This window comes from Cricetulus griseus, assembly GCF_003668045.3.
Source record: "Cricetulus griseus strain 17A/GY chromosome 1 unlocalized genomic scaffold, alternate assembly CriGri-PICRH-1.0 chr1_1, whole genome shotgun sequence".
Taxonomy (NCBI): Eukaryota; Metazoa; Chordata; class Mammalia; order Rodentia; family Cricetidae; genus Cricetulus; species Cricetulus griseus.
Window position 1 is genome coordinate 61,445,026 of NW_023276807.1, and position 27,418 is coordinate 61,472,443.

General features: G+C 40.3%; 1 protein-coding gene across 2 annotated transcripts; it reads right to left on the bottom strand.

The window, feature by feature from the left end:
• Positions 1–261: 261 nt before the first annotated feature.
• Vps36 (vacuolar protein sorting 36 homolog) lies at positions 262–24,593 on the bottom strand. Of its 2 annotated transcripts, XM_027395259.2 has the most exons (14): positions 24,438–24,593; positions 17,181–17,249; positions 15,828–15,898; positions 15,164–15,278; positions 13,730–13,819; positions 12,698–12,784; positions 10,025–10,057; positions 9,860–9,937; positions 8,872–9,006; positions 6,644–6,709; positions 4,511–4,575; positions 3,882–3,966; positions 2,941–3,017; positions 262–2,858 (listed from the first exon to the last, which is right to left on the bottom strand). In XM_027395259.2, the coding sequence occupies exons 1-14, from the start codon at positions 24,531–24,533 to the stop codon at positions 2,765–2,767; spliced, it is 1,161 nt and encodes a 386-aa protein (XP_027251060.1). In that variant the 5' UTR covers positions 24,534–24,593; the 3' UTR covers positions 262–2,764. The 2 variants fall into 2 exon arrangements, with proteins under 2 accessions (XP_027251060.1, XP_027251062.1); XM_027395261.2 differs by lacking the exon at positions 8,872–9,006.
• Between the last annotated feature and the right edge of the window lie 2,825 nt (positions 24,594–27,418).

Consider the following 27,418-nt stretch of genomic DNA (forward strand, 5'->3'; position numbering starts at 1 on the left):
CACCCTTCAGTTACGGCCACACATCCAGGAGTATATGAGGAGCAGAAACTGTACTTCATGAGTTTTAAAGATCAAAACAACAACAACAACAACAACAACAACAACAAAACACCCCCCCAGGTCCATGGTTGGCATTCACATTATCATGTACTGTTTTTGCTGTATGCATAATAAATTTATACTTGCATATTATTCCCCAGGGACTCCCAATGTAAGACCACAGGAGGAACTCTATCAGCAATTTAAGAGACTTTTCAGGGGTCATTTTGAGCATGCTTTATTTTGACCTTAGGCAATTTTTTTTAAAACCTAGCCACCTAACAAGTTGTGACTCCACTGTACCAAAATGAAGATGTAGAGATTGTTGGGCAAAAGATAACCTTTTAAATACGTGTATGTGAAACTGATAAACACATGTTCTGGTCCACTTAGTCTAGTACAGGAACACATGGTAACCCATCCACAAGAATGCACAGTTGGTCCACAGTGAGATCTGAATCATGAGTTTTAAAAAGCTTATGACTTGCTTCCCGTTTTTTAAAGATACCATTATAAAGCCTCAAAGACAACTCATAAGAAATACTTAATAATTATAAAATAGAAAAATTCTCATACTGGCTTTTTGTGACTAATCATTTATCATTTTCGTGTATTTTACAGAGAATTTTAAAAAGAACACCAAGGTAAGAAAATTAGTTTAAAGTTTCACAATAATTTGACTTTATATACATTAACACCAATCATGTAACCCTGGAAACAGTCTTCAATTATATAATGTAAATTGTTTTTCTTTACAGTAACTAAACTATTCCATTATAAACTTACAAAGAGATTCATTTTCCTAAGAGAAAGTGAGAGAACAAAATTATACAGTGATGAGCACCAAAGTCGAATATTTTTGCACCCAGGGTTTGATTGGTTTGTATTTAAACTCGGCCTGTACCTAAAGGACAAAAGCAACACATTTGGCAAGGGGAAAGAAAAACAGCTGAAAAGATAAACCAAGGCCTGGAAACAGTGATTAAATAAAATTTTTAAAAAATCATTTTTAATCAATGTGACTTTTTCAAAGTATATTTATGTCATTTTTCTTCATCTTTCATTCACATTCTACAAATCAGATTGCTCCATTTTCTGTTAATTTGCTGTCACACTAAATAAACAAATGTATTATGTGTTTGTTGTGATGAATCCAAACCATCAGAGCTAGATTCAGCAGCTCCTATAACCTGACAACCTTACAGCCAATCCAAGTGGTGGAACAGATTATTAGTAACCTGTTGATTTAAAGAACCTCAGTCAGTTAAGTGTGAGTGTGAGTGTGTGAGTGTGTGTGTGTCTGTGTAAGTCTGCCAGAGCCATGTCACAGACTGTGTGTGGCCAAGAGAGAGAGACACACACTAATAAACTGACACAATGGTAACCAACCCCTAGAAGATTTGGGTAGCCAACACTGAATTAATAACCATGAAGTAAACCTGAGATAAACAATGAGGTGATTAGGGGAGATGTCACCACACTTGAAAATAAGTGACAGATTTGTAAAACAACACTAAGGGAGGCTGCCTTGGTCACAGCATTCTCATGATACTGGAGGGCAGAAGCAATGGGCAGCCACTTCCCAGGAAGGGATCAGGGATGGGGTTCCCTAGTTTGCAGCTGAGGACACTGGCACTTCTCCACAGGACATCTGGGATGGCCACCTCCACCTCATCTAGAGAGTATCCTCAAGTTCCCATGTCCTGGTCACCCCTCCCTGTAGCTCCAAAGTGACACTATCACTACCCTTCCACTTCCAGCTAAGCCTCTAAAAGGGCTCCCTGAGTTTGAGGTATTGCCAATGTGCTATACATATGAAGTCCAGCAACTCAGTTGAGAACTCCATCAATCTCTAGGTGATAAAGCCAGTTTTTGCTATCAACAATACTTTTCTCTCCAATGCTTCCTCCACACAACTTATAACATGTAGGGCATGAGAAGGGCAAATAGCTGGACTATGACAGGAGTGTTTCTAGTTGAATGTTGAGACTCCTTGTGAGAGGAGAAAGGAGATCTGCCAGCTTTTCCATTTCCTACTTCACACCCTTGGCTTCCAAGAGTACTTGAGGTCCTATGCAGTTAATGTCCTTCCAGAACTGTCCAGTTCTCAGACTTGTAATTATAACTCTGGGTGTGTCCATACAGCTCTTTAATTCAGTTTCAAAATCCATGTTTCTTAAACAAAATGATACTGCTGCAGTCTTTTAAAATGCCAGTCATGAAATTATCACTTAAAAACTGAAAAGAACCTAACTGAGGAGTAAATGCAGTGCTGTTGGTTCTTAAACTACAGTATAGCTATAACTTTCTTCATGAATGCCCAAGATGGACACATTAGATGCAGAGGAAAACATTGACAATTCGGTGAAGTTTAGTCACAGAAAGTGATTATCTGATCGATTCGAACATGCAACTTTACTTCTTCCTCAAAGGACCCAAATTCAAGGATCAAATTAAAATCCTCCATGTTTCAAGTTAAATTCCAAGAGTTCTACATAACTATAGCATGACTTTAAATGCATGTTCACATTCGTTTGTATTTTTCCTATATGTACCCTAAATACATTTCTGAGACTGTATTTTAGGGAAAGATTAAGAGTTTTATATTATATTGTAAAGTTCTAACAAATTCTTGGTTTATTTGTATTCTTTGCTTAGCTCAATTTCATATGGCCTTGGCATAATACCAAGTCTATTGGCAAAAGGTATATCGGATACAAAATTTTTAGTTCTGTGTCATAAATAAATTTGGGTAAAACCGCAAGCCTTCCACGGAGTCATCTCGGCAAAGATGGCCCATCTTCTCTGCGAGTAGCAGCCTGGAAACAAAGCAGAAAAAGCACAATGATTTGCTCATCCAGAAACAGCATACACCACAGAGAGGGGCAAGGGCTTACATACCTTTCTTTAGCCAGGAGGACAGACATCCCCACAAGTTTGGCAAACTCTTCTGATGTTAAGGATCCCCTTTCTGAAACCTAGTGGCACACAACAGAAAACAAAACAAAACACCAACAACTATGATTATTTTAGTACACTTAAGAGGAATATGTAACAGTACATGAAGGAAATGTTTTACTGGGTTTTGTACTAAAATCTAAATAGTCACTATAAAACTAGCTCTTTTTTTATTTCTAGATTTATCTTTATGTGCATAAGTGTTTTGCCTGCAGAGATACTCAGCACATTTGTGACTGGTACCTACAGAGATCAAGAGGGGGAGGGATCTCCTGGGACTGGAGCTATAGATGGTTGTGAATTATCATGAAGGTTCTGGGAACTGATCCTAGGTCCTTTGCAAGTACAAGTGTTGTAAACCATGGAGTCATCCCTCTAGTCCGGCAGACCTGAATCTTAACTGTTCAACTCTACAAACAACGATGGGCTCACAACAGGCAGAGCAGAGGTTACATACCAACACAGCTACTCATGTTGTAGGAAGGCATGGTATGAAAGCCTAGAGAAAGCTACTGGGTGTTCTGAAAAGGAACACAGCAAACTGTGTGTGTGTGTGTGTGTGTGTGTGTGTTACAGGCTTTGGTAAGGGGCCCATAGAGTTATAATCAGGTCAAGTAAAGGATGTGACTAGAAAGCCTGTTCCCAACGCTAAGCTGCGGTGAGAAAGCAAGCATCTCACTGATATGTGAAGAGAGACAAAAACTTCAAAAACTTTTACTATGGATGTTGATTAAATGAACACATCATTGTCAGTCACAAAGCACTAAGCCTGTGAATGACTTTTTAGCAAAGCTAAATTCAACAATAAACCCTGCTTCTCCAGTTGCTATGTATTTGGGTCTCTGTGGCCAGCTCTAATGATGGAAGGAAACAAATTCACATACTGTCTCCAGGGCTGAGGCTACCATCTCCTCTTCTCTGTGGGTCTGAAGCTCAATTACCATGACACCGCTATCAAACACCCGAAGCCTGAAAAACACAGATGTGAAAAGAGTGTGGATCTATCTTGGATGTTCAACCCACAGGGGGAAGCAAGTCACGCTCTACTTTACTTAATGGCTGAGGACAATCACACACTGCTTAAGCCATAATGACTACATGTAACCCTAACAGAACTTAAGAACTCAAGAATTAACTGACAATAAAACTGTGAACCACAATCTATATCACAAAATTTCTCTGGTTTCGGGGTGATTTTAGCCTGAGGGCAGGGGAATGCAGTTCAGAGCTGAACATATGAACTGCTGAAGGTTCAGAGGTGAGTTCTGCTTTTCCTCTCAGAAATTACAAGCCTTAATATGATCTATACCAGGACACACCCTTCCCTGACAGGACGAAGGCCAGAGGGCAGAAGATGCTTGCAGTGCCAGGGGAACTCAGGTCACAAATAGCATAACTCCAAGAGGGTATCATCTGGCTTCCATGCACAGTGGTAAGCATGGGTGGACTTTCAGGTCTCCTCTGTGCAGAATCAAAGCAACAGTTGGCAAACTTCCTGTGGAGATTCCTTTACCTGACAGGTAATTTCAGGGCTTCTAGCATCTTGCAAGCATTCACTAAATCTTCTGGTGAGAGCAACTAATAAGAAAAAAAAAATCCAGTTTAAACGGCAAAGCAACAGAATGGCCCTTTATAATTGTAATAACTGCTAAAACAGAATAAGAAGACAATGACATAAGACCCAGTCATTCCACTTCTGAGCATATACCCACACTCTACACAGAGAGAGTTGTACCCCTTTTATTGCTGCTTTATTCACTAGAGCAAAGAATTGGACTCAACCTAGTTGTCTATCAACAGATGAGTGGATTATGAAATTTTGGTATATATATGTATATATTTATGAAAATGTTATATATGCATATATATACCAAATTTTCATAACATATATGGAATGTTACTCAGATCTAAAGAAAAATAAAGTAAAAAATTATAGGGAATGGACAGACTTAGAATACATAATATTAATTGAAGTCATATATTCTAAGAAAAAAAGCCCTACATGTTCTCTCTCATATGTGGAAGCCAGCCAATAATGTGTGAATGTGTATATGTGTGTATGTGGGTATAGTATGTGACAGGAGGAAAAGAGAACAAAAAAGGTTAAATATAAGGGGATGAAGAAGAACTAAATGTAGGTGATGGGCACCAGTTATGAAAGAGGATAAAAAGCTATTTTTCTGGTTATTATTCTGTCATGAAATTTTGGGCTTTGATGGTGGATAAGTATATAAAATATATTTGATTCTGAAAGCGTAAAATTTAATGCAAAACCTCATAGCTTCCATCTTGAATGCCAATTCTAACTATAAAGAAGTTCGTTGAGTTGTACAGACTTTGGGTCTGGTTAATTTTGGTATGTGACATTTTCATTTCCAAGTTTTTTTTTTTAATAATGAAGTTTAAAACATGTTTTATAAAGTAGAAAAAAACACTATTCATCAAGTACTGTAGGTCACTCCATTACAAGGACAAAAGAATAAACAAAGAGGCCAGGAAGCATTCAGCGATATTGTCTGATAGAGATGCAAGGCAGACCACACTCATGACTTCACGATATCTAGTACCCACATAAAAAATGAACAGGAAAAGGGGCTGGAATGTAGCTGAGTAGAAAAGAAAAAAAAAGAAAAAAAAAAAAAAAAAAAAGAAAGAAAGAAAAAAAAGAAAAAAAAAAGAAAGAAAATTATTAACCATAGAATTCCTGCCCAGCATGTGTAAAGGCCCTGGGTTCAAGCGCCAGCACTGTAATAAATAAACAACAAAAACTGTTTTTGAGATATGGACATGAATACTGACTGACCTTTGTTTATTTTATTCTTGTTTTATAAATCCACAACTAGTGGCTTTTGTTTTGAATCATGCAGCCTTAATAAATTTTCAACGTGGCAGGCACAAGCATAGCTCTGAGTTACATGGGATGGCTCCAGAGCCAGCTAAGCCTAAGTACAACACTTGTCAAATCACTGTCTCTAGGTGACCTCAATCAAACGGTTTAATCTACACCTTCATTTCCTCATCCCCAAGTTACCTTCAAGGTGAGGACAGTAAAAGTAGCAGTGACAGGGGGTAAGTGAGCACTGTTGGCGGGTGCCTCATGGACAATCGTATACTTGATGATAGAATGTTTGCTGCACTTGTGGGACTTGGGTGAGTCATATGACTGCTTACACAAGTCTACACTGGACTGCTGGGGCACCAAAAGCACCCAGAAAGAGTCTCAGAGACCAAGGCACTGGGTGATATTGGGCAAAGGGACCTAAGGAAGAGTTCCTACTGATACCCAGGCGGATTTGCCTCTGCACTATCTACCAAGAAACCAAAGAGTTAAACTCTGCACAAGAAACGCTTCCATTCATGCAGTGCACACAACTGAGAGCTGACAAGCATCACTCACTTCAAAACTTAACTTTTAGGGTATCAAAACAGAGTTCGAAGACAGTGAAGTACACCATGCAAGGACACTCAGCAGTCACTGGCAAAACCGAGAACAAAAATCTATTCTTTGAATCTCAGCACAACCCTTTTTCTCTCGCCACACTGCTTCTGAAAATAGCTTTGATGCTCACACCCTTCCTCAATGTATACTCACTACAGGGGGAGTTCTACCTTTAGCTAAAAGACCATTGAAATATGCTATTCTTACTTCCATTCCTCGAGCTCGGTTCACTAAACAGTACACCTCTGTGAGTGACATTATTCCCCCGCGTTCCTGTTTAAATGGGAGAGAAGAACAAGAATTTAGCTTAGCATTTCTTAACAGAAATCATAATCTGAGTGAAATCATAAATTACATTTCTTTTTTTCTAAATAGCTGTACTTATACCTGAAGGCCTATTTACATACTTTGTAGTACCTCAAATACTATATATGGTCTTTAATATCATTTAGATGCAAAGAGGGAAACTACACCACATTTCAAAAACTGTACTTAGTCTCTTGACTGCAGACCTGGGATTCAGATTAAGAAAGACCTGAGAACTCAGGGGCCATGAGTGACACAGCCACACCGGCAAGCACTGGAAGTACCCAAGAGACCAGAGTAAAGCTAGCAGCAAGTGGCAGGCTTCGACAAGCATCACCTTGGTTAATTCAGGAAGGTCAGGATGAGGCCAAACCCTGTATGAGGATACAGAGCCTTAATAAACTGAGGACATCAGTCAGGGATCAGACTTGGATATCTGTTGCCACAAATAAGCCCAGAGCCGCCCCCATCACTGGCAAGTGCAAGGAGGCCATGGCAGAGTTTTGGAGAACTGTTCTGACTCTTTAGCAGGAGGGCTGAGAAGAAGGCTACGGGTATTGGAGACCATGTGCCCTGGTGGCTTGAGCCTCTCAGAAGAAGGCTCACTAAATGCTAACAAATTTTTGTTTATTTAATGTCTTAACTAATTTCAGTTAGTAAAAGAATAGAATTAAGTGATATCATAATTTTGTAAGCCTTAAAATATTATTGCCATAAAAACTGCTATTTATAAGAGTTTACAGGAAACTCACAGAATGCAAAATGTTAATAGTACATAGTGAGTCAAACTATACCCTGTAGGATAAACTACCAGTTTCTCCCAGAAGAAGTTGGAATTAAAATATAAATAAATATGGGCTGGAGAGATGGCTCAGAGGTTAAGAGCACTGGCTGCTCTTCCAGAGGTCCTGAGTTCAATTCCCAGCAACCACGTGGTGGCTCACAACCATCTGTTATGAGATCTGGTGCCCTCTTCTGGTGTGCAGATATACATGGAAGCAGAATATTGTATACACAATAAATAAATAAAATCTTAAAAAAATAAAATATAAATAAATAAATAAACTTGGGGCTGGGGCTACAGTTTAGGCAAACACTGTATTTGTCTAGGATACATAAGGCCCCGTGTTTACCATAAGCACAAAAGATTAAAACCAAATCAAACAACCACCATAAGAAAGAAGGGAGGGAAGGAAGGAAGGAAGGAAACACATTGAGAATAAAAAACCAATTGTAGTATATTGTAGTATATCTGGATATGAGAAAGCAAACTGTAGTAGCAAATGTGAACCAGACATTTCACATTAGGATTCCTAGTGTTTTAAGTGAGAAAGTGATACTGCAGCTGTTTTTAAAGTAGTCTTCTATCATTATAGGTATTTACATGTAAGATGACCTAGAATCTGCTTTAAAATAATTGTAAGTAGAGGATGATTTACTGATAAAGCTAGGTGATGGGCACCTGGGATTTGCTATGGAGCTTATTTTGGCATATATTTAAAACATAGCATAAAAAGTACTTTATTCGAGTAAACTACAGAGCTATTAGTAGAAACTATAAAGACCAGCAATGGGGTCAGGCATGGTGGCACACGCCTTTAATCCCAGCACTCAGTAAACAGAAGCAGGCAGATCTCTCAAGGCCAACCTGGTCTATACAGTGAGCTCCAGAGCAGCCAGGGCTACATAGAAAGGTCCTGTTTAAAAACAAACAAAAAAACCAGATATAGCCAGATATGGTGGTTCATGTACAATCCCAGCCCTTAGGCAGAGGTAGGAGGATGGTGAGTTCAAGGCCAGCCTGGGCTACAAAATGAGATCATGTCTCAAAAACAAACAAACAAAAATACACTAGAGAGAAACACAGTTATGCAGAGAAAGATCTTTAGAAAATAGGAAAAACTTCCTGTTCAGCATAAACATCTGAAATGGAAATTAAAAGCAATTTTGGAGATTATAGTCAAAAGCTAATTAATAAGTATACTAAGCCAATTTAATATTCCTGGGGAGAAAAAAAATGATGTCATTTAATGTTAACCCCACAATGAATACAGACTCTTGAGATTTCAGATGACATGAAAATAATTTAGCAGAATTTTCAAAGTATACTGGGGTTTGGATTTACCTACCTCTAAAGGTGCCTGCAATATTCCAGCCAGCTGTTTGGCTAGCTGCATGTGGTACTGTGTGCCTGAGCCATAAGTTTCCCTGGTAACCGGGTTGGCTATTCCCATACTCAGCAAGTAGGACTTAAACCTGATGGTCTATGAGAGAGGGTGGGAAATGTATCAATAGACTATAAAATTAGTTTCTTCTCACAACATTTGAAATTCTTCATCATAAACTTTAACGTGGCACAATTATTTTTCTATATAACCATGTCTTCAACTCTGTTTCCACGCTGTGAACTTCAAGGAAGTGAGCTTCTTAGTTGTTCCTTGAAGAAATCTAGTTATTCTGCTTCCTTCTATGCCAGTCTCATACTATCCTATTTTCAAAGTTTTATGTGAGAGAAAGGTAATAACTATGCTATTTTTAATGCTAACCCAAAACTAAAAACTTACAAAGGAAAAATGGCTATGACCAGATTAGCCAAACTTAACACAGCAGACATCAAACACAGATATGTATGGAGCAGCCACTCTTTAGACGTTTCAATAGCTTTATTTTCTACATCATAAGAAAGAGCACTGACTAATCTTGAGCCCTTGTAGAACGAGTGAAAAAGAATATGATCTAGTTTTTCCTTAGCATTTTCACACGAAATAAATTAAAAAAAAAAATGACACTAAGAAAGCAGGCCAGTGAGATGGCTCAGTGGGCAACTGTGCTTGCCACCTGAACACCTGAATTCAATGCCCAGTACTTGCAATGGCAAAAGGGGAGAATCAATTCTTGCAAGTTATACTCTGACCACCACATCCTGATGTAGCACAGCTCATCCCAATAAAGAAGTAAGTGTAATTAAAAAAAAAAAAGAAGAAGAAGTTTGGAAGACAGCAAACTGTGAGAAGCTACAGGTGTAGGTCAATGGCAGAGAGAGAGAACTGGTCAACCGCAAGAACATCACTGTATTCTATCTGGCATCTGCCCCTTCAAAGATAAAAGTGTCCTCACCTCATCTTCTGTGACGTCACCTTGTTTCTCTTTAATCTTATTAGCGATTGATTTAGATAACTCCACCATTTCCTTAGCCTGAAAAAGAAAGGACAAAGACTCATCTAAGAAAATACACTTTAAAGATCATCATGACTGATTCTGAGTGGAGCATGTGACACATACCTTAATCATTAGCTTGCTAAGGTCTTCAAAGGCCTGAAATGAGAAATGAAGTTTTCATTGTGACCCTTTTAAAGAATTTAAGTGCTTTAAAGCAATAATACAAACATAAAATTTTCTTACAAATACTTTATCATTGATTGTATAAGCAACACATCTACCTCATTTTGAAAGTCTACTTCAAGAAATTGTAAACCTCCTCAAACTCCAACCAAACTTTTCATAGATTATTATTTACTGTTCTTGGACACATACAAGAACAAGAAAATCTTGACTGGGCAGTGGTGGCACACACCTTTAGTCCCAGCACTTGGAGGCAGAGGAGGCAGATCTCTGTGAGTTTGAGACCAGCCTGGTCTACAAGAGCTAGTTCTAGGACAGCCTCCAAAGCCACAGAGAAACCCTGTCTCAAAAAAACAAACAACAACAACAACAACAACAACAACAACAAAACAGAAAATCTTGATTTGGGGTGTGGCTCAGTGACAGAATGCTTTTCTGGCACTGGTGAGGTCCTGGGTGGTGCCATTGCTAACACACACACTCACAGACACAGACACACACACACACACACACACACACATACACACACACACACACACACACACACACACTGTTTAAAAAAGTCACTTTTTTTCTGATAGGAGATCAAAAACCAAAGACTGTAAAAGGATTTTCAGGTTGAAAATGATAATACCTAGCAGCAGGAATACTTTTTTTTTGTCATAATTATAACTGAGCCTTAGCCTCAGATTATTAAACCATGACACTTACAGTTTTATATACAGTGGCTACTGTTCAAAAAGCATCCAAATGCCTTCCAAATACATTAAATAAAAACCACTATAGCTTGTGCACTTCAAGGACTTTTTCAAGTCACATATGTTTCTAATACATTATTTCAGGCTATTGAAAATACACTATAGAATTTCTCAAGTAAGTTATGTGCATGGATTTTTCTTTTCCCTATCTTTCCTCTTTCTTCCTTTCCTTCTTTCTTTCCTCCTTTCTTTCTTTCTTTCTTTCTTTCTTTCTTTCTTTCTTTCTTTCTTTCTTTCTTCCTTTCTTCCTTTCTTCCTTTCTTCCTTTCTTCCTTTCTTTCCTTCTTTCTTCTGAGAATCAATTAAGCAGATTGTCCTTAAGTGAAAACTCAATGCACACATTGGTCTGACATACTGACCATGGCTCTGCTCAGCTATGCCAGTTTGCAGGAAAGCACCCACACCTGCAAAACCTTTTCTCTTTTGCTCAAAGAATAGTGTAAGAATAATTGTGCAAGATCCTCATAGCCAGCTCACTAAGCTAACACTGAAAACAAAAGGAACGTGCACACACCTCACAGGAATTTCCTCAGATAAACAAAGACTTAGACACTGGGTTCTTATCAGCCAGAACCAGCAGATGCAGGAAGCCCTTTGTGGGAGGCTCCAGGCACCACCTATGAAACTGAGTCAACTCTAACATTTAAATTACACACCAGCCTCATTTTCAAAACTAAAACAAAGATGCACCGTGAAAACTTAGATTTTTACACTTATTACACAAACTGGCAATAGATTTATTTTACTTGTTTAAATAAAAACAGTATGAGAAATCACTATTGTACATTTTCATAGCAAAAAATACTAAAATATTGAGTTTACAGAGTACAACCTTTATCACTTATAATCAATAAAAACAAATGTAAATACCACAGTGCTTACAAAGAATTGGCTATAAAAATTTTTTAAGTAATTACAACGCTCAAACAAAAGCTTCCTTGCTTCTGTTTCTATTATTATTATCAACTTTATTTTCAGAAAACTATCAGAAAAAGTGTGGGAAGGTATATAAAATAAAAATTAAAGCCAGTCAGATGCACATGTCCATTCTATTATATCCTCCAGCTTACTGAACATTCTATCTTTCACACCACAGTCGAATTTCCATTGCAGTTCTGTTTTAACCCCCAGACACAGTGTGTTGGTTGGTCTTCAGTCACTGCTCTGGTTATTCATTTCATTAATGATTCCCATATGTTTGCATTTTCTTGCATTGATGATTCTTACCTTTCCCTGGTCTCTTATCACTGTTGGCATTGCTAACACTACCCATCCTTCTGGCCTTCAATCCCATTTTTCTCACTGCTAACAGGTCTTCCTAAAACCCAACAAACATCAAGGGCCCTGTCATGGGTTCCTTCTGGATCCTGAGATTTCTTGTCACAAAGTGTACCTCACATGCCAATACTGCCAGTTTGCCTATCTACCTAGTGGAGCGTGACAGTAGCCACAGCTTCTCATGTCGGTCCATGTGTGAAGAACAAGAACTATTTCCTAAATAAGTCAGTCCCTGTAACAGAACATAATGTCTGTGGAGAATTCTTTGAGGCATGGGAATCCATGAAAATGGAAATGATTTATTTCTTGAAATGGAATAGCTTATTTCATAACTTAGGAGAACTTTATTCTGAATATCACAGCAACCTTCAGAAAAGGGAATTCTAATAATAGGTAACAGCTCACTATTCCATACCCACCCCTGTAAGTGTGAACACAAGAAAAAACTGTTAAAATGTGCCAAGGTGAGGTAGAGCTATCACAGGAAACAGGAAACTATGGGTTTTAGGCAAACTGAATACATCCCAAAGTACAGAATGGAACTGGTCACAGCTGTAAGAGGATGTTCAGGGATTACCTCAGAAATGTTTTTGTCAGTTTCTTTTCTCTTTTCTTCAAGTTTCCTTTCGATACCTACAATTCCTACAGCTCTTACTCTTCCTGGCTGGAAAAAAAAAACAAAAAAAACAAAACCAAGTATATCATAAAATGTACGAAACGGAAGGAAGCAAAACCCTTTGTAAACTACACTGGCTTTTCAAAGGTGGGAAAGAACCCACAAAGAAAACAGCACACAATTGCAGCTAGCTTCCTTTCAAAACATTTGTCTCTTACTGGCTGCACATAATTACCTTCAGATGCTAAATGAAAAACTTAATATATAATCAATGGCATGCATGTTTTTCTCTGTAATTTGGGTATAATTAAACTTCTTACTCATTTTTTACTCTTTGGAGATCCATCAAATATTAGATACTAAAAATTTACCAAATATATAAAACTTGTAGCTAAAATTCTTATACTTGACAAGTTATTAACCAAGCTATTTTCTCACACATGAGTGCCTATCCACAGCTGGGTGATTGATTCAGACTAATTCCTAGGAAAATTCATTATTAAAAAAAAAAAAAAACAAAAAAAACAGAACTCTGTTTTGTTTTTTGACAAGTGTGTGATCACAGAGAGTTCATCTCCTTCTTTCTTCTTCCTCCTGTTTTTTTTTTTTTTGTTGTTGTTGTTTTTTTTTTTTTTTTTTTTTTTTGAGACAGGGTCTTTCTATGTAGTCCTAGCTGTCCTGGAACTCACTCTGTAGACCAGACTGGCCTTAAACTCAGAGATCTTCCTGCCTCTGCCTCCCAAATACTGAGATTAAAAGTGTACATTACCACATGGTTGGAGTCTTCTTAAAAGATTATGTAAGTAGAGATGAAAACACTGTATTGGCTGGGTCTTGTGGCTCATAATCCCAGTACTTAGAAGGCTCAGGCAGGAGGACCACTTCAAGACTGGGCTAGCTGGGCTATACATAAGTTCTAGGTCACCCTGTCTTAAGAAGATTAAAAATAAAAAAAAAGGAAGACATTACACTTACAAATAGCTTAAAAAATACCTGGGGTCCTTTATTTGTTTGTAATGACTGGGAAACTGGCACACTTTCCCATCTTCTCTGTGTCATCTCCTCTGACAAACGCCTGTAAAACTGTAATGCATATGCAAACACTTAAGTCAGTCAAATGGTGGCTATCACACACACACACACACACACACGCACACACACACACACACACACACACATATGCTGGCCTCCTACATATGGTGGAGTGCTTTCCCCACAGACTAGTGACACTGCAGTGAACACCCTCACTTTAAGCAATCCTACAGATGTGGAGTGTTTTCAACCTATACTGAAATAAACACAGTCCAGAAAAAATTAAATAACTATTTTTTTTCATAAAAGCAGCAGAGAATAACATATCTAGTTAAGCCATATGTAGTAGTACACACTTATAATCCCAACAGGAGGGTCAGTTCTAGGCTTACCCTTATTAGATAACAAATTCAAGACCACTATGGGGCACATAATACTCTATCTCAAAAAACAAAATAAAACAAAAGCAAAGACAAAATTAGGGATAAAATGTGGCTAGGCTCACAAAAAAATCCAACATATTTTCCAACTACAGTGAAAAGAACTTTGCCAAATGTGGTGGTTTGAAAGAAAAATGGCCCCGTAAGGGAGTGGCACTAATAGGAGGTGTGGCCTTGTTGGAGGAAGTGTGTCACTGTGGGAGTGGGCTTTGAGGTCTCCTATGCTCAAGCTTCTCCCAGTGTCAAAAACCATTTCCTGTTGCCTGCAAGATGTACGACTGTCAGCTACTCCTCCAGCACCATGTCTGCTTGCATGCCACCATGTCCCACCATGATGATAATGGACTGGACCTCTGAAACTGTAAGCCAGTCCCAGTTCAATGTTTTCTTTATAAGAGTTGCCCTGGTCATGGTGTCTCTTCACAGAGACAGAACCCCTAAGGCAGCAATTCACTTCAATTGGTTTTGAAACTGTGTGAGAAGCACCCTGTGGAGTGCTGCAGAAGATAGCACAAGTTTCTAGCAGGGGCTTGAATGTATCTGCATATGTCTTAAGAACAAGTGTCCAGCAACATCCTAATTAGGTCCTCTAACCATGACACTGGGTCATCGCACCAGAGTCAATCTCTGTGTGGAGCTAACCAAAATCAGCTGCCTGGTGGTGAGCTTTCAGAGAGGCCAGCTGAACCCATTCCCAGGCTGTTTTGCTGCCTCATCAACTACCCACTAACAGTTTCACTAGTTGCCGACTGCCATTATTTAGCAGGCTTCCAGCTTCGGATGCCATGTAACCACGACCCCTGCTTTTCACTTGATAAGGCTCAAAACACAAAAAGGTTTTGTTTTGGTTTTGGTTTTGTAAAAATGTGTTTAAAACCTGGTATGCTTCACATTCCTATCACATTAACACACAACATGCACTTTAGCATCCTACTGTACTCATACAGAAGCTTACCTCAATCTGGCCATGCTCTTTGAAGGAGAGTTTGATGTAGGAGTTCTTACTGCCCTGGAATGGACCAGGCTCTTTGTTAGATGGAGGAGGGTGCAGATGAACCACGATTTTGGCACTAATGAAACAGCAAAAATGTTAAGCATTTTTTAAAATCACTAATTTTGAGTTTTTATAACTTTTCATGTGCTTATTTACTTACTATATATGTATTGTTTTGAGGCAGGATTTCACTCTGTAGTTCGGGCAAGCCTGGGACTTGCTATGTAGTCCAGGCTGATCTCCAACAGAGATCCACCCGCCTCTGCCTCCCACATGCTGAAATTTAAAGTGTGTGCTACTATTGGTAAAAGCAGAGCCACATTATTTATTATGACCCTCAGATATTAACAGCAAACCATACTACTTTATTAAGACTTCAAATTAAGACTTCAAGAATGAACATACGATAGAAAAATAATCTTAAGGAACCTACTGACCAATACTATAATAAGAAATGCTTTTTGTGAATAAAGACTTTTAGACCTTGTGCTGTGTAGCGGTGGCAGGTGGATCTCTGTGAGTTCAAGGCCAGCCTGGTCTACAGAGTGGGTTCCAGGACAGCTAGGGCTATGAAGAGAAATCCTGCTTGAAAAAGCAAAACAACAAAAAGATTGTTAGACCTCACCTCTTCCCAATTCCAGCTGCCTGTTCCTCAATGAACACGATCTGGGACAGAGGAATGGCCATGCAGCACTCCTAGAAGGACACCGACAGAAAAAAAAGAGCTCTATTACACATGTCAGAAGACCGAGTCCGGCAGCAGGAGAATGCCATTCCCCTGAGAGGAAAACATCCATGCTGTGTTCTTTAACTAAACTGCTCACCGAGCAAGGGCTCTACGACAGCTACACTTCCAATCTCCTTAATAAATTTAAGGAAAATTGAAATAAAATTCTGTGCTGGTGTATGGGAGAACATAAGGAGAGTTTTAATAGCAGGTGCAGGACTGGCAAGATGCTCAGTGGGTAAAAGCGCCTGCCCCAAAGCCTAAACCCGAGTTCAATCCCTGGGACTTACACAGTGGAAGTGAGAAGTCTGCAAGCTACCCGATGACCTCCACATGTGCACAGTGGTATGCCCACACTCACATAAATAAAATGTAATTAAACCAGGAGGTTTAATTCTAATATTCTAATTTCCGTACTCGTGAATCTAAGACAGGAGGACAAGGAGTTCAAGACCAGCATGAGCTATACAGTGAAACCCTGTCTCAAAAAATAAAAGTAAGATGGGCCTGCAGAGATGGCTCAGCAGTGAAGAGTATTTGCTGCTCTTGCAGAGGAGCAGAGTTCAGTTCCCAGCACCTATATTGGGCAACTCGAAACCACCTGTCACTCTAGTGCCAGGGAATGCCCTCTTCTGCCCTCCACAGGTACCTGCACCTACACATCAGCACATACATGTAAATCAATAAACCAATAATACATCTTTTTTAAGTAAAGTAAAACAATTATAATAACCTTTGTTTTTATAGTTATACCAAATACATTTTCAAGTAAAGTTTATGAAAAAAGTTTGAATATCTTTTTTTGTAAAATATGAATGGCAGGATTCATATCCAATGTAAAATAGCTCATCATTTGCTTTGTTCAAGTTTCAGATTAAAATGAACTCACAAGAAAAAACTTTGATGTAATATTTCTTATAAGAAACAAAAAAAATAAAACAAATCAAAACAATTCTAACTGGCATTTGAAAGCATAAGAATTAAGTATCACAGCACTGGGGGAGGCAGAGGCAGGTAGATCTCTTTGAGTTTGAGGCCAGCCTGGTCTATATAGAAAGTTCAAGGTCAGACTAACAAAAGCAAAAAAGAGAAAGCAAACAAAATCTTAAATGGGAGTAGCCGAGCATGTAATTCAGTGATAGAAGCACACACTTGGCATTGTCAAGGCCCTCAGTCCCAATTCACACTCCCAATTCACACTCCCAATTCAACAAAGCCCAGAATTAGATGCTAAAAGCCGAGTTCTCTTACATTGTTTTTCTGGTCTCTCCAAATCAACCGGTGTGTACTAAGAAGAAGAGTCCCAGCATCGAATTTTATCTAAAATGGTAAGATCATTATAATGTCAATATCATGTCATATTATCCAGATTTCCTTATCCAGTAAGCATATAGTATGAAATTACTAAACATTTTAGAATGAGGTTTATCACCAACTAAAAAGAAGCAAAGTAAGAAAAGGAAAAGTTTTATACCTTATAAATATAAGCCATATATATTACTTGTATATATATACACATGCAATATATGTACACACACACATATAGCCATTATAGAACTATGGCAAAATTTGAAATAACCTACATGTAGTATCAGGGATAGTTAAATAAAATGCATCTATTGTACAGCACACATGCCAAAGTTAGAACGATGAGGCAGTATTACATACACTATCATGGAATGCTAAGACAAAGCTGATGAGGGGAAAAAAGGAATCTGCAATGTATTGCATAGGATGAGATGAAATTCTGCAACAGAATGTGCTTTACATGTGTGGGTATATACATCTCTATAAAAGTACAAAAAGGGCCGGGGGCGGTGGTGGCGCATGTCTTTAGTCCCAGCACTCGGGAGGCAGAAACAGGCAGATCTCTGTGAGTTCAAAAGAGACCAGCCTGGTCTACAGAGTGAGTTCCAGGACAGCCTCCAAAGCCACAGAGAAACCCTGTCTCAAAAACAAACAACAACAACAACAAAAAAAGTACAAAAAGAAGGTCTAAATGAGTGCACAGTAAGCATGCACTAATCTCAGGAAAGGGTGGGGAAGTGGGAGGGAAGAAAGCAAGGGATACCTTTTTAAAGGATTAACTTCAATGTGTAGGTGTGAGTGTGTGTTTGTGTGAGTGTGTGCCCTTGACATGAGCGCCAGTGTCGGCTGAGGCCTGAAGACAGTGTTGACTCTTGGAGCTGGAATTAAGCAGTTGTGAGCTTCCCCCCACCCCAGCCATCTCTCCATTAACCCCACTCCCCACTTTGCACTATAAAACTGACAGGATGGTTTGACAATAGATTGTATAATATATTTATAAAAGAAAATCCAGAAGTAGATGTAAACATATATAAGAGACAGCAATAGAGACTCAGTCCCTGTCACTGATACTCAAGTTACCTGTGGTGACTTATACTTAACACACCTCACCACAACAAATTCTAGAGGAAGAAAATACTTGAGGAAAAAAAAATTGCTGGAGAGATGACTCAGCCATTAAGAGCACTGGCTGCTCTTCCAGAGGTCCTGAGTTCAATTCCCAGCAACCACATGGTGGCTCACAACCATCTATAATGAGATCTGATGCCCTCTTCTATCATGCAGGCAGAACATGGTATACATAATAAATAAAAATATTTTTTAAAAAAGAAAAATATAAGAAAAATTGTTTTAAAAAATAGGAAAAATAACATACCTAAAAAAAAAAGTCTCAAGATTGGAAAATCTTTAAAGCATTAAGCCCATTGGTACTGAGGGGGAAAAAATCAATTATATCCAGATGTTCACCCATAAACTATTGATGGCAAAAGCTTTGAACAGCAAAGACAAAAGATAAATGGCCGACTACAGGAAATAAATGCAACTCATATCCAAGACAAAGAACAGCCTGCAATCCACTAAAAAATGAGCAAAGTTCACAGAAGCTAAAGATGAAGTGAATACCCATTAAACCCTGCCCAGCCTCACTGAGTAAGCTAAATAAAAGACATTATTTATCCATAAGATTGATGAGGCTATCCACTGATGTTTTTATAAACCAATGGGGGGGGATCAAACTTCCACCAAGAGGAAAATGGATCCCCGAATGGTGGACGACAGGCAGTAACTAAAATGAATATGGAGACTTACAGTATTCAATAAAGTGAGTACTGTGTATTAAGTGTATCTAATAGGATGCCATTAACTTTCAATCATCCAGATTTCTTTCTTTGTTTGGCATGGGGGAACAGGGTCTCACCGTGTAGCCCTGGCTGTCCTGTAACTTGATATGTAGACCAGGCTGGCCTTGAACTCACAGAGATCTACCTGCCTCTGCCCCTCAAGTGCTGGGGATCAAAGGCGTGCACATCATGCCTGGCTATTCATTCAAATTTCAAAATAGTGAAAATGTGAAAGGTATGCTGAGAACCAATAAAATGTGGTAGTCTCTAGACTGATTTTTTTAAGTAAAAAAAGAAAGTTGAAAAGAATATACACAGTATAGTTCACATTCATACATACATGTGTGTATATACATGCATACATATAACACATATGCATATAGATCATTTTTTGTGTGTGCTTGTTGCTGAGAACTGAACCCCAAGTACCCAATATGATGGTATTTAGAGTTAGAGCCATTGGGAAGTGCTTATGCTCGAATTGCTTGGATATGGTCATGCAATGGGGACCCAATGATGGATCAGAGTTATTTCATGAACAGATGCTCACTCTCTCTGCAGGCACGAACCTGGGAAAGGCTAAGGTGCACGCAGTGAGATGCTGGTTATCTGCAAGGTAAGATGAGGAACCTCAAAGCCCCAGATCTACCTTAGATCTAGGACAATCCCACCACAGAAGTGTGAGGAGGAAGTCTCTGCTTATGCCATCCAGCCTGGGTAGAACTACTATAACAACCCAACTGAGTAAGATGCACTGTTGTTTAAAACTCTAGTATGTGCTGGGATGGACCTCACTCAGTCGATGAACTGCTTTTCTAGCATCCATGAAAGCGGGGAGGGGAATGGGGGGAGAGGTGGTTCACAGCGCCACAAAAACTGGTGTGGCTGCATATGCCTGTGAGCCCACAGCTCTGGAGAGAGAAACAGGATATGAGAAAGGCTATGGAAGACCCTGTTCTCTCTACTTCCCCTCAAAAACGAAAGAACTATTGTATAGTAGTATGAAAAAGATGACATCTGTGTCTGTATGACTGAAGTTTTAATTTCATAGATTATTATTCCTGAAAATTAGATAATAAACCAACTTAGAGTTAGGATCCAAGAGATTAACAAATCAAATCCTGTCAATGCTATTAAATATAAATATGAGGTTTCTATTTCTCTAGAACTAAAGAGCAGAATTTGCCATAAAGTAACACTTGCTTGAATCATTTCCAGTTATCTCTAACGTTACGAGGCTGGACCTATTTTCAGGCCATCTCACACCACATACTCACGAAGAAAGATTTTCGTAAGATTTCAGTTTATTATAAATAATGCCAGAATTCTTGTGAGTTTAAAATTATGTGGTTAAGAATATTTGTTTTAATGTCTGTTATGAGCCAGATAACATCATAGTATGGATGGGGGCGGGGATCACGAATCTGGATCATCTCCCAGTTGAAGAGATGCTCCTGGCAGAGGGTGGGTTGGTTTTCTTCAGGGATCAGGCCTGAGAGGTCACCCATGCTCCAGAAGATGGCTCCACAATCATACACAGCACTTAAGTGGACTCCATGGGTTTAAAAGGAGTACATGAAGTTAGGAGGGAAAAGTGATGGTGGGGATAGGGAAGCGATTGGGGAGGGGGGTGAGGTTGAACAAAATATATTATATGCATGAAAAAAGTTCTCACAGCTAGCCAGGCGTTGGTGGCACACGCTATTAGTCCCAGCACTCCGGAGGCAGAGGCAGGCGGATCTCTGTGAGTTTGAGACCAGCCAGGTCTACAAGAGCTAGATCCAGGACAGCCTCTAAAGCCACAGAGAAACCCTGTCTCAAAAAACCAAAAAAAAAAAAAAAAAATCTCACAGGAAAAAATTCTTATTAAAATAATAGGAGCATTATTAAGCATCAATAGATAAAACCTTGACATTTATTTATTGTGCGTATCTATGTGAATATGGTCATTGCATCCCAAGGCCAGGACAGCTTTGAAGAGCTGGCTCTCCCAGCATCTGAGAGTTGATCACTCAGATCCCTGTTGGCAGGTGCCTTAACCACTGAGCCACTTGGCCAGCCTTGTATCATGCTTAAATACAAGTTAAAATTATGTATTCTGTTAACAACACTGTAAGGTACCCATGATATTTGTTGTTATTTTGCTTAAATTAGAAGTCGAGAGATGGAGATGGAACATGAACTATAGAGAGTACATTAACCAGTTTATTATAGGGTGGGAGAGCGAGAGGGACAGACAGAGATAGATTCAGGAGAGAGCAGAGACAGGAAAGTAAGAGAGAGAAAGAGAGAGAGAGAGAGAGAGAGAGAGAGAGAGAGAGAGAGAGAGCAAAGAGAGAGAAAATGTGGAGGTACACGCTTAAAAGGGGAAGCCTGTGTATGAGTCCTTACAAAGCCCTTTGAGCTGCCTAAATATCTGCCTGAATGCCGTATGCATGTCCCACCCACCCATTGTCAGGGGGTGGGTCAGCATACCAAGTTCCAACAATATTATATTACATTAAAAAGTAAAATTTTCACATATCACGCTTATAGCAAACCTATGCAATATGCCACAAGAAATAGAAATTACTTCTGGGCAGTGGTCAGTGGTGTACCTGTTACTTCAAGTCTCTCTCTCCCTCTCTCTCTCTCTCTCTCTCTCGTGTGTGTGTGTGTGTGTGTGTGTGTGTGTGTGTGTGTGTGTGTGTGTACTTGTACCTAACCAATATTATTAGTTTGAAAAAGCAATCAAAGAAATTTACCATTGGCATAGTTAACTTCATGTAACTCTGTTTTAATGTTAAATCAATCATACACAGGAACATGCCTTTATTTATTTGTTTGTTTGTTCGTAGTTTTTCAAGACAGGGTTTCTCTGTGTAGCCCTGGCTGTCTTAGAACTCAATCTGTAGAGTAGACTGGCCCTGAACTCAGAGATCCACCTGCTTCTGCCTCCTGTGCTGGGATTAAATTCTTGCACGGCCACTCCCTGCCCCCCCCCCCATGCCTTTTAAAAGTCCACATATAACCAACACTTTTTGACATGCTTTTTTTGTTTGTTTGTTTTTTGAAACAGGGTTTCTTTATGTCAGTCCTGGATGTCCTGGAACTAGCTCTGTAGACCTCAAACTCACTGGAATCCACCTGCCTCTGTTTCCAAAGTGCTGGGATTAAAGACATGCGCCACCGCCGCCAGACAGTGACACATTTTAAAACATTTTTTCCCTCAGAATAAGACCCACCAGTATTGCTAACGAGATGTTAGTAATGAATAATGGTGTCACTGCTAAAGATGTGCCGAACCATTAGTTTCAATGCACTCTGTGAACGGTATCTGTCCTAATTAAATTTCTGTTGCCTTGATAAACACCCTGACCAAAGTAATGTGGGGAAGACAGGGTTTTATTTCATCTTACAGTTTATAATCCACCATGAAAAGAAGTCAGGGCAGGAACTAAAGCTGAGACCAGGGAGGAATGCTGAACTTGGTGTTTTATACAACCCAGGACCAGGGGCAGCACTGCCTACAATGGACTGGGCTCTCCCAAATCAATTGTTATTAATCCAGAAAATGCCTCGTGAACTTGACGACAGAAAAATCCAATAGAGGCCTTTTCTCAATTGATGCGCCCTCTTCCCACATGACCCTGGCTTGTGTTGTGTTGACAAAAACAAAAACAAAAACAAAAAACAAAACAAACAAAAAAAGAAATCTAAACAGTGCAATAGTCTACCAGAATACTTGGACTTAATCAGAGAAGACTTACAAGTTCTGTGCTTTCCTCTGAGTCAGAAGTAAAACACTGGGCGGTGGTGGCCCATGCCTTTAACCCCAGCACTGGGAGGTAGAGTCAATCACTGTGAGTTCGAGGCCAGCCTGATCTGCATAGCCAGTTCCAGGCTAGCCAGGGCTACATAGAGAGAACCTGTCTCAAAAAGGGGAGGAGGGGGACTGGAGGGATGGCTCAGCAGTTAAGAGAGCACTTGCTTTCTCTGCTAGAGGACCCAGCACCTTCATGGTAACTTACAACAACTCCAGGGAAGCCAACACCTCTGGCCTAGGCTGACACCTGCCCTATGTGCACACACCCACATGTAGACACACACATCTATACACAATTAAAAATAAGAAAAAAATGTTTACAATAGAAAGTAGAGCTCAGGTACTTCCAGCATGTAATTCAGCCTAACTTTAAGTGTCTTGGCTAGTCTGATTTACACAAAACCAAGAAAGCGAGTTTATAATATTTTAAAAATCTCTTTGTTGATAGTAAAAATTCCCGTTTTCAAAATAAATGTTTTGTTAACAGGGACGTGCACGATGTCCCCTTAGATCGGACCAGTTCTTGTTTTATCTTGTTGGAATCAAAGTTTAGGATATACATTTAAAACTCATGACAGAGTTATGTCTCACTGCCACATCCATGAACAGGAAGGAATGTGAAAGGCTGTTCTAGTGACGAAACTGTGCTATAGTTCTTTCAGCTCTTCCTTCCCTTCAGCTCTCCGGTGGATTATTCTCTCAACCTGACAGGCAAGCTAAACTGGTTTGCATTTCCTACTCAAAACCAGAATAATCTGAGCTCCTTAAAAAGGAAATCAAACTTTATTTAAGCCGTTTCGGAAAAGATCCCGACTCAAAAGCAACAGCACAGTCCACAGAAACATACCCTAAGAAACCCAGGGGACCCGGGTCAACGTCGCCTGCACCTCCAACGTCTGTAAGCACTGACCAGGAAAAGGTGTATCAAAGTACAGAGGGAGGCTTCATTCCCACAACAGCGAGGAAGAGGGGATGCAGCAAGTGAAAATGGAAAGTAAATGTGCTTGTGGGAATGCAAGCTCTTTTGCTCCGTTTTCAGGTCGTGCATTTCAATCAGAATAGGATGGCTTGTAGGTACAAAATACTTGCATTCGGCATTTCTCTTATCATTTGCAATCTCTTAAGATTTGAACTTGCTTTACAAGGCAGGGCTTACGGCATTACTCCATAAACACCAAACGCAGCGTCAAACCCACTTCCTAAAGTGGGTTCTTACAAGTGCGTACTACAGAGCGGACAGAAGAACCCCAGGGGGCTGGACCCCGCTGCCTCCTTTGGAAATCCTTTCGGGCGAGGGACCGACCTCGGCTTAGCCCAGAACAAATCCATCACCCATCCCCGCAGGAGGGCGTTCCGGTGGCCCGCTCCGGACACGGCGGAACTGGGCTGTCCCGGGCTCAGACCCCTCAACCCCCACCCCGGTCCTCCGCACCCCGGCTCGCCGGCCACCGTGCACCGCGGGCCGCGAGGCCGAGGCCGGGAGCCCAGGGCGGAGGACGAAGCCATGTCGGGCCCGTCACGAGGGCCAGCGGGGCGGGACGGCCTCCGCCCTACCTTCTCCTCGCCGTCGTAGACGCGCACCCCGCGCTGCTGGATCACCAGCGTCTCGTTGATCTCCAGGAGGCCGCTGGTCCACACGAAGCGGTCCATGGCCGCCTCCGGGCCGGCCTGTGCCGCTCGCCCGAGCTCCGGGGCTGCGAGCGGCGCCCCCTGGTGGCCGGCGGGGGTGGGGCGGCCGGGAGCGAGCGGTCCTCCTCCCCCACCCCACGGCTTTCGATGGGCGGCGTGGGGTAGCGCCCCCTGGCGGCGGCCACTTGTGCGCGCGTTTGTTTTTCTGTCACCCAAGCCCGTTGATAGGCTTGTAAAAGGCTGTACATAATGACTTATTTTTTGTTTTTCAAATAAGTGTTGACAGCAGGAATTGTTTTTAATACATCAGTAATCAGCGTATTAGGTGATACCCTCTGCTCCTCCGGTTTTTGTTTTAGACTAATTTTTATAACGTATTTATTTTATGAGCGTTTTGTGGGTGGGGCACATTCAGGGGCTCCACTGTAGGAAGACGAAAGACACTTCATGAGATCTGGTTCTCTCCTTCCACCTTGTGGATCTTGGGGATCAAGGTTTGATAGCAGGCACCTTTACCAGCTGAACCACTCCACCCCACCTTTAAAAAAACGTGCACTGGATCTAGATTAATGGAGGTGACATGGAAATAAAGCATAAGCTGACCCCAAGCAGATTGTCATTTAATAAGGACAATGAGGGACATCAGTCCTTCCTAGAGACTGGAGACTGAACACATAGTGCAGGAAGCTTGGGCGTTTTATAGGACTGGAAAGGGGAACTTTGAGAATACAAGAGTCCATCTGCAGGTCAGTTCCCTTGCAGTCTCAAAGTGATAGATACCAATTCAGGTTAGCATGCTAGTCTTATCGAAGGCTTCCTCCATCCTGACAGCCCACATGTGTCACCAGTCAAGTCAACTTTCCTGCCTGGAGTTTCCAACCACCTGAAGATTTTAGGTACTTAACTTTCAGTGTGTATGCATGGGTGTTTTTGCCTACATGGAGGTCTGTGCGTGGATCCATGCCTGTTGCCCAGATAGAATAAAAGGCTTTATTATTCTGCCCCATGTTACATAGTTTGTTTGCTCTTCAAACCAGGCATGGTAGTTAGTACACACCTGCAATCTTAACACCTGGGGAAACAGAGACAAGAGGATTGTTCCAGGTCAGCCTGGGACACATAGTAAGACCCTAAAAACAACAAAATACCACACATGAAAAAGGATCTTGGGGATCAAAGGTAGGAGAGAAGGGTAAAAAGGAAAGAAGGGGAAGGAAGAAAAGGGGGGGAAGGAGAGATATTGTTGTTTTTAGTTTCTACTTAAGGGTTTGGGGCTGGAGAGAAGGCTCAGTGGTTAAGAGCACTTCCAAAGAACCCAGGTTCAATTCCCAGCACCCACATGGCACCTCACAACTGCCTGTAACTACAGTTCCAGGGGATTCAAAGCCCTTTTCTGGCTTTTAAGGGCACCAAACATGTTTTTGATGCAACAGATATACATGCAGGTAAAGTACCCCTGCAAATAATTTTTAAAAAGAAATCTTTGTCAAACAGCATTTTTTTCTGTATTTCCTTGTTTTGTAGTTTTCTTTCTTATATTAGGTGTATGTTTTATCTTGAGGTTGTCAGTTTTTGTTTTGTGTCAAGTTTGAGTCAAAGTTAGCATTTTGCATGTTGAAATTCAGTTACTACTGTCGTTTTTGGAAACTGAAAACATCACTTGGCCAGACAGCTTGGTTATATTTCTGAAATCTGTTGCATTCCATTGTTTGTCTTTATGTTACACTGTCTCAATTATTGTGGGTTTATAAGTTTTGAAAACAGATACTGTTTCTGATCCAGTTTGATGCTATTTCACAGTTGTCTTGCCTACTCTGGATCCTTTATTATTTCTTACTAATCTTTAGAGTAACAATATAGGGTCTTCCAAACCAAGAGCAGATTCTGGTTGTTTAGTGTCTGTAATTTCTCTGTGCTCTACTCTTACACTGCACATTTTTGCCAGAGCCTCCTCCTTTCTGAATTCAGTGAGATTCCTATCAATGCCAACCTTGCCAGGTCTCCATCTTGTCATCTTCGTGGTTCATTCTCTCTCTCTAGTCTTTCTTTCCCAACTGTCATCATTCTGTCCTTAGGACTGACCCGCCCTGTCCTTCCACAAGCCTGTAACTTGTTTCATGAATCTGCAGGGGAAGCAACAGCAATCATATGTCTACATTTATAGTCAGCTGTGTTGACGATGACCTAATTTGAAAGAAGTCTTCTCTGACCTCTTAGAAAAGAATATATTACCTCCCAGCACTGTGACACGGTTGTGTATGTGTCTAAAAATAAGCTGCTCTTTGTGCAGGGTTGCAACTTCGTGGGCTTTCTCCCCCATCCACTCTGGCATGTCCAAAAGAGAGCAAAGGGTAGTAGTATATGGAAGAATTTGGAGGGAGAAAAGGGAAGGGAGAATGATGTGGTTTTTGTTACAATCTCAAAAAAGGAAAGAAAAAAGAAAAGTTGTTATTGGGGTGGGCACATCTGGAAGTTAGGGAGAAATTGCCATGTTGGAAAATATAGGACTCTCAGAGGCTTTCTTACTATCTCAACATATTGAAGTCTCTGTGGTTTATCTTTTGTTGTAGGTTTTGTTCTATCTTTTGTTTTAACTACAGACACACACACACACACACACACACACACACACACACACACACACATCCTATTAAGGTGAATATCGAAGACATAAAATTAACTGGGTTTAAGCATCAAAACTCAGGTCCTCATGCCTGGAAGGTAAGCTATCTCCCCAGCCCCCCCAAATTAACTATGCACTTGTATTAGTCAAGGTTCTCTAAAATAACATAATTGATAGAATGATTTATTAGCATGGCTTACAACAGTCTTTGGCCCAAGTAGTCCAATAATGACTGTCTCACAATGGAAAATCCAAGAATCCAGTAATTTTTCTGTCCATGAGA

Excerpts from the sequence above, each read along its gene's own strand:
- Vps36 (XM_027395259.2), bottom strand. The coding sequence starts at position 24,533 with ATGGACCGCTTCGTGTGGACCAGCGGCCTCCTGGAGATCAACGAGACG. Across the intron at positions 13,820-15,163 it reads AAGAGCATGGCCAGATTGAG|TTTTACAGGCGTTTGTCAGA; the intron begins GTAAGCTTCTGT and ends TATGCATTACAG. Across the intron at positions 3,018-3,881 it reads TAGCCTCAGCCCTGGAGACA|GTTTCAGAAAGGGGATCCTT; the intron begins GTATGTGAATTT and ends GTGTGCCACTAG.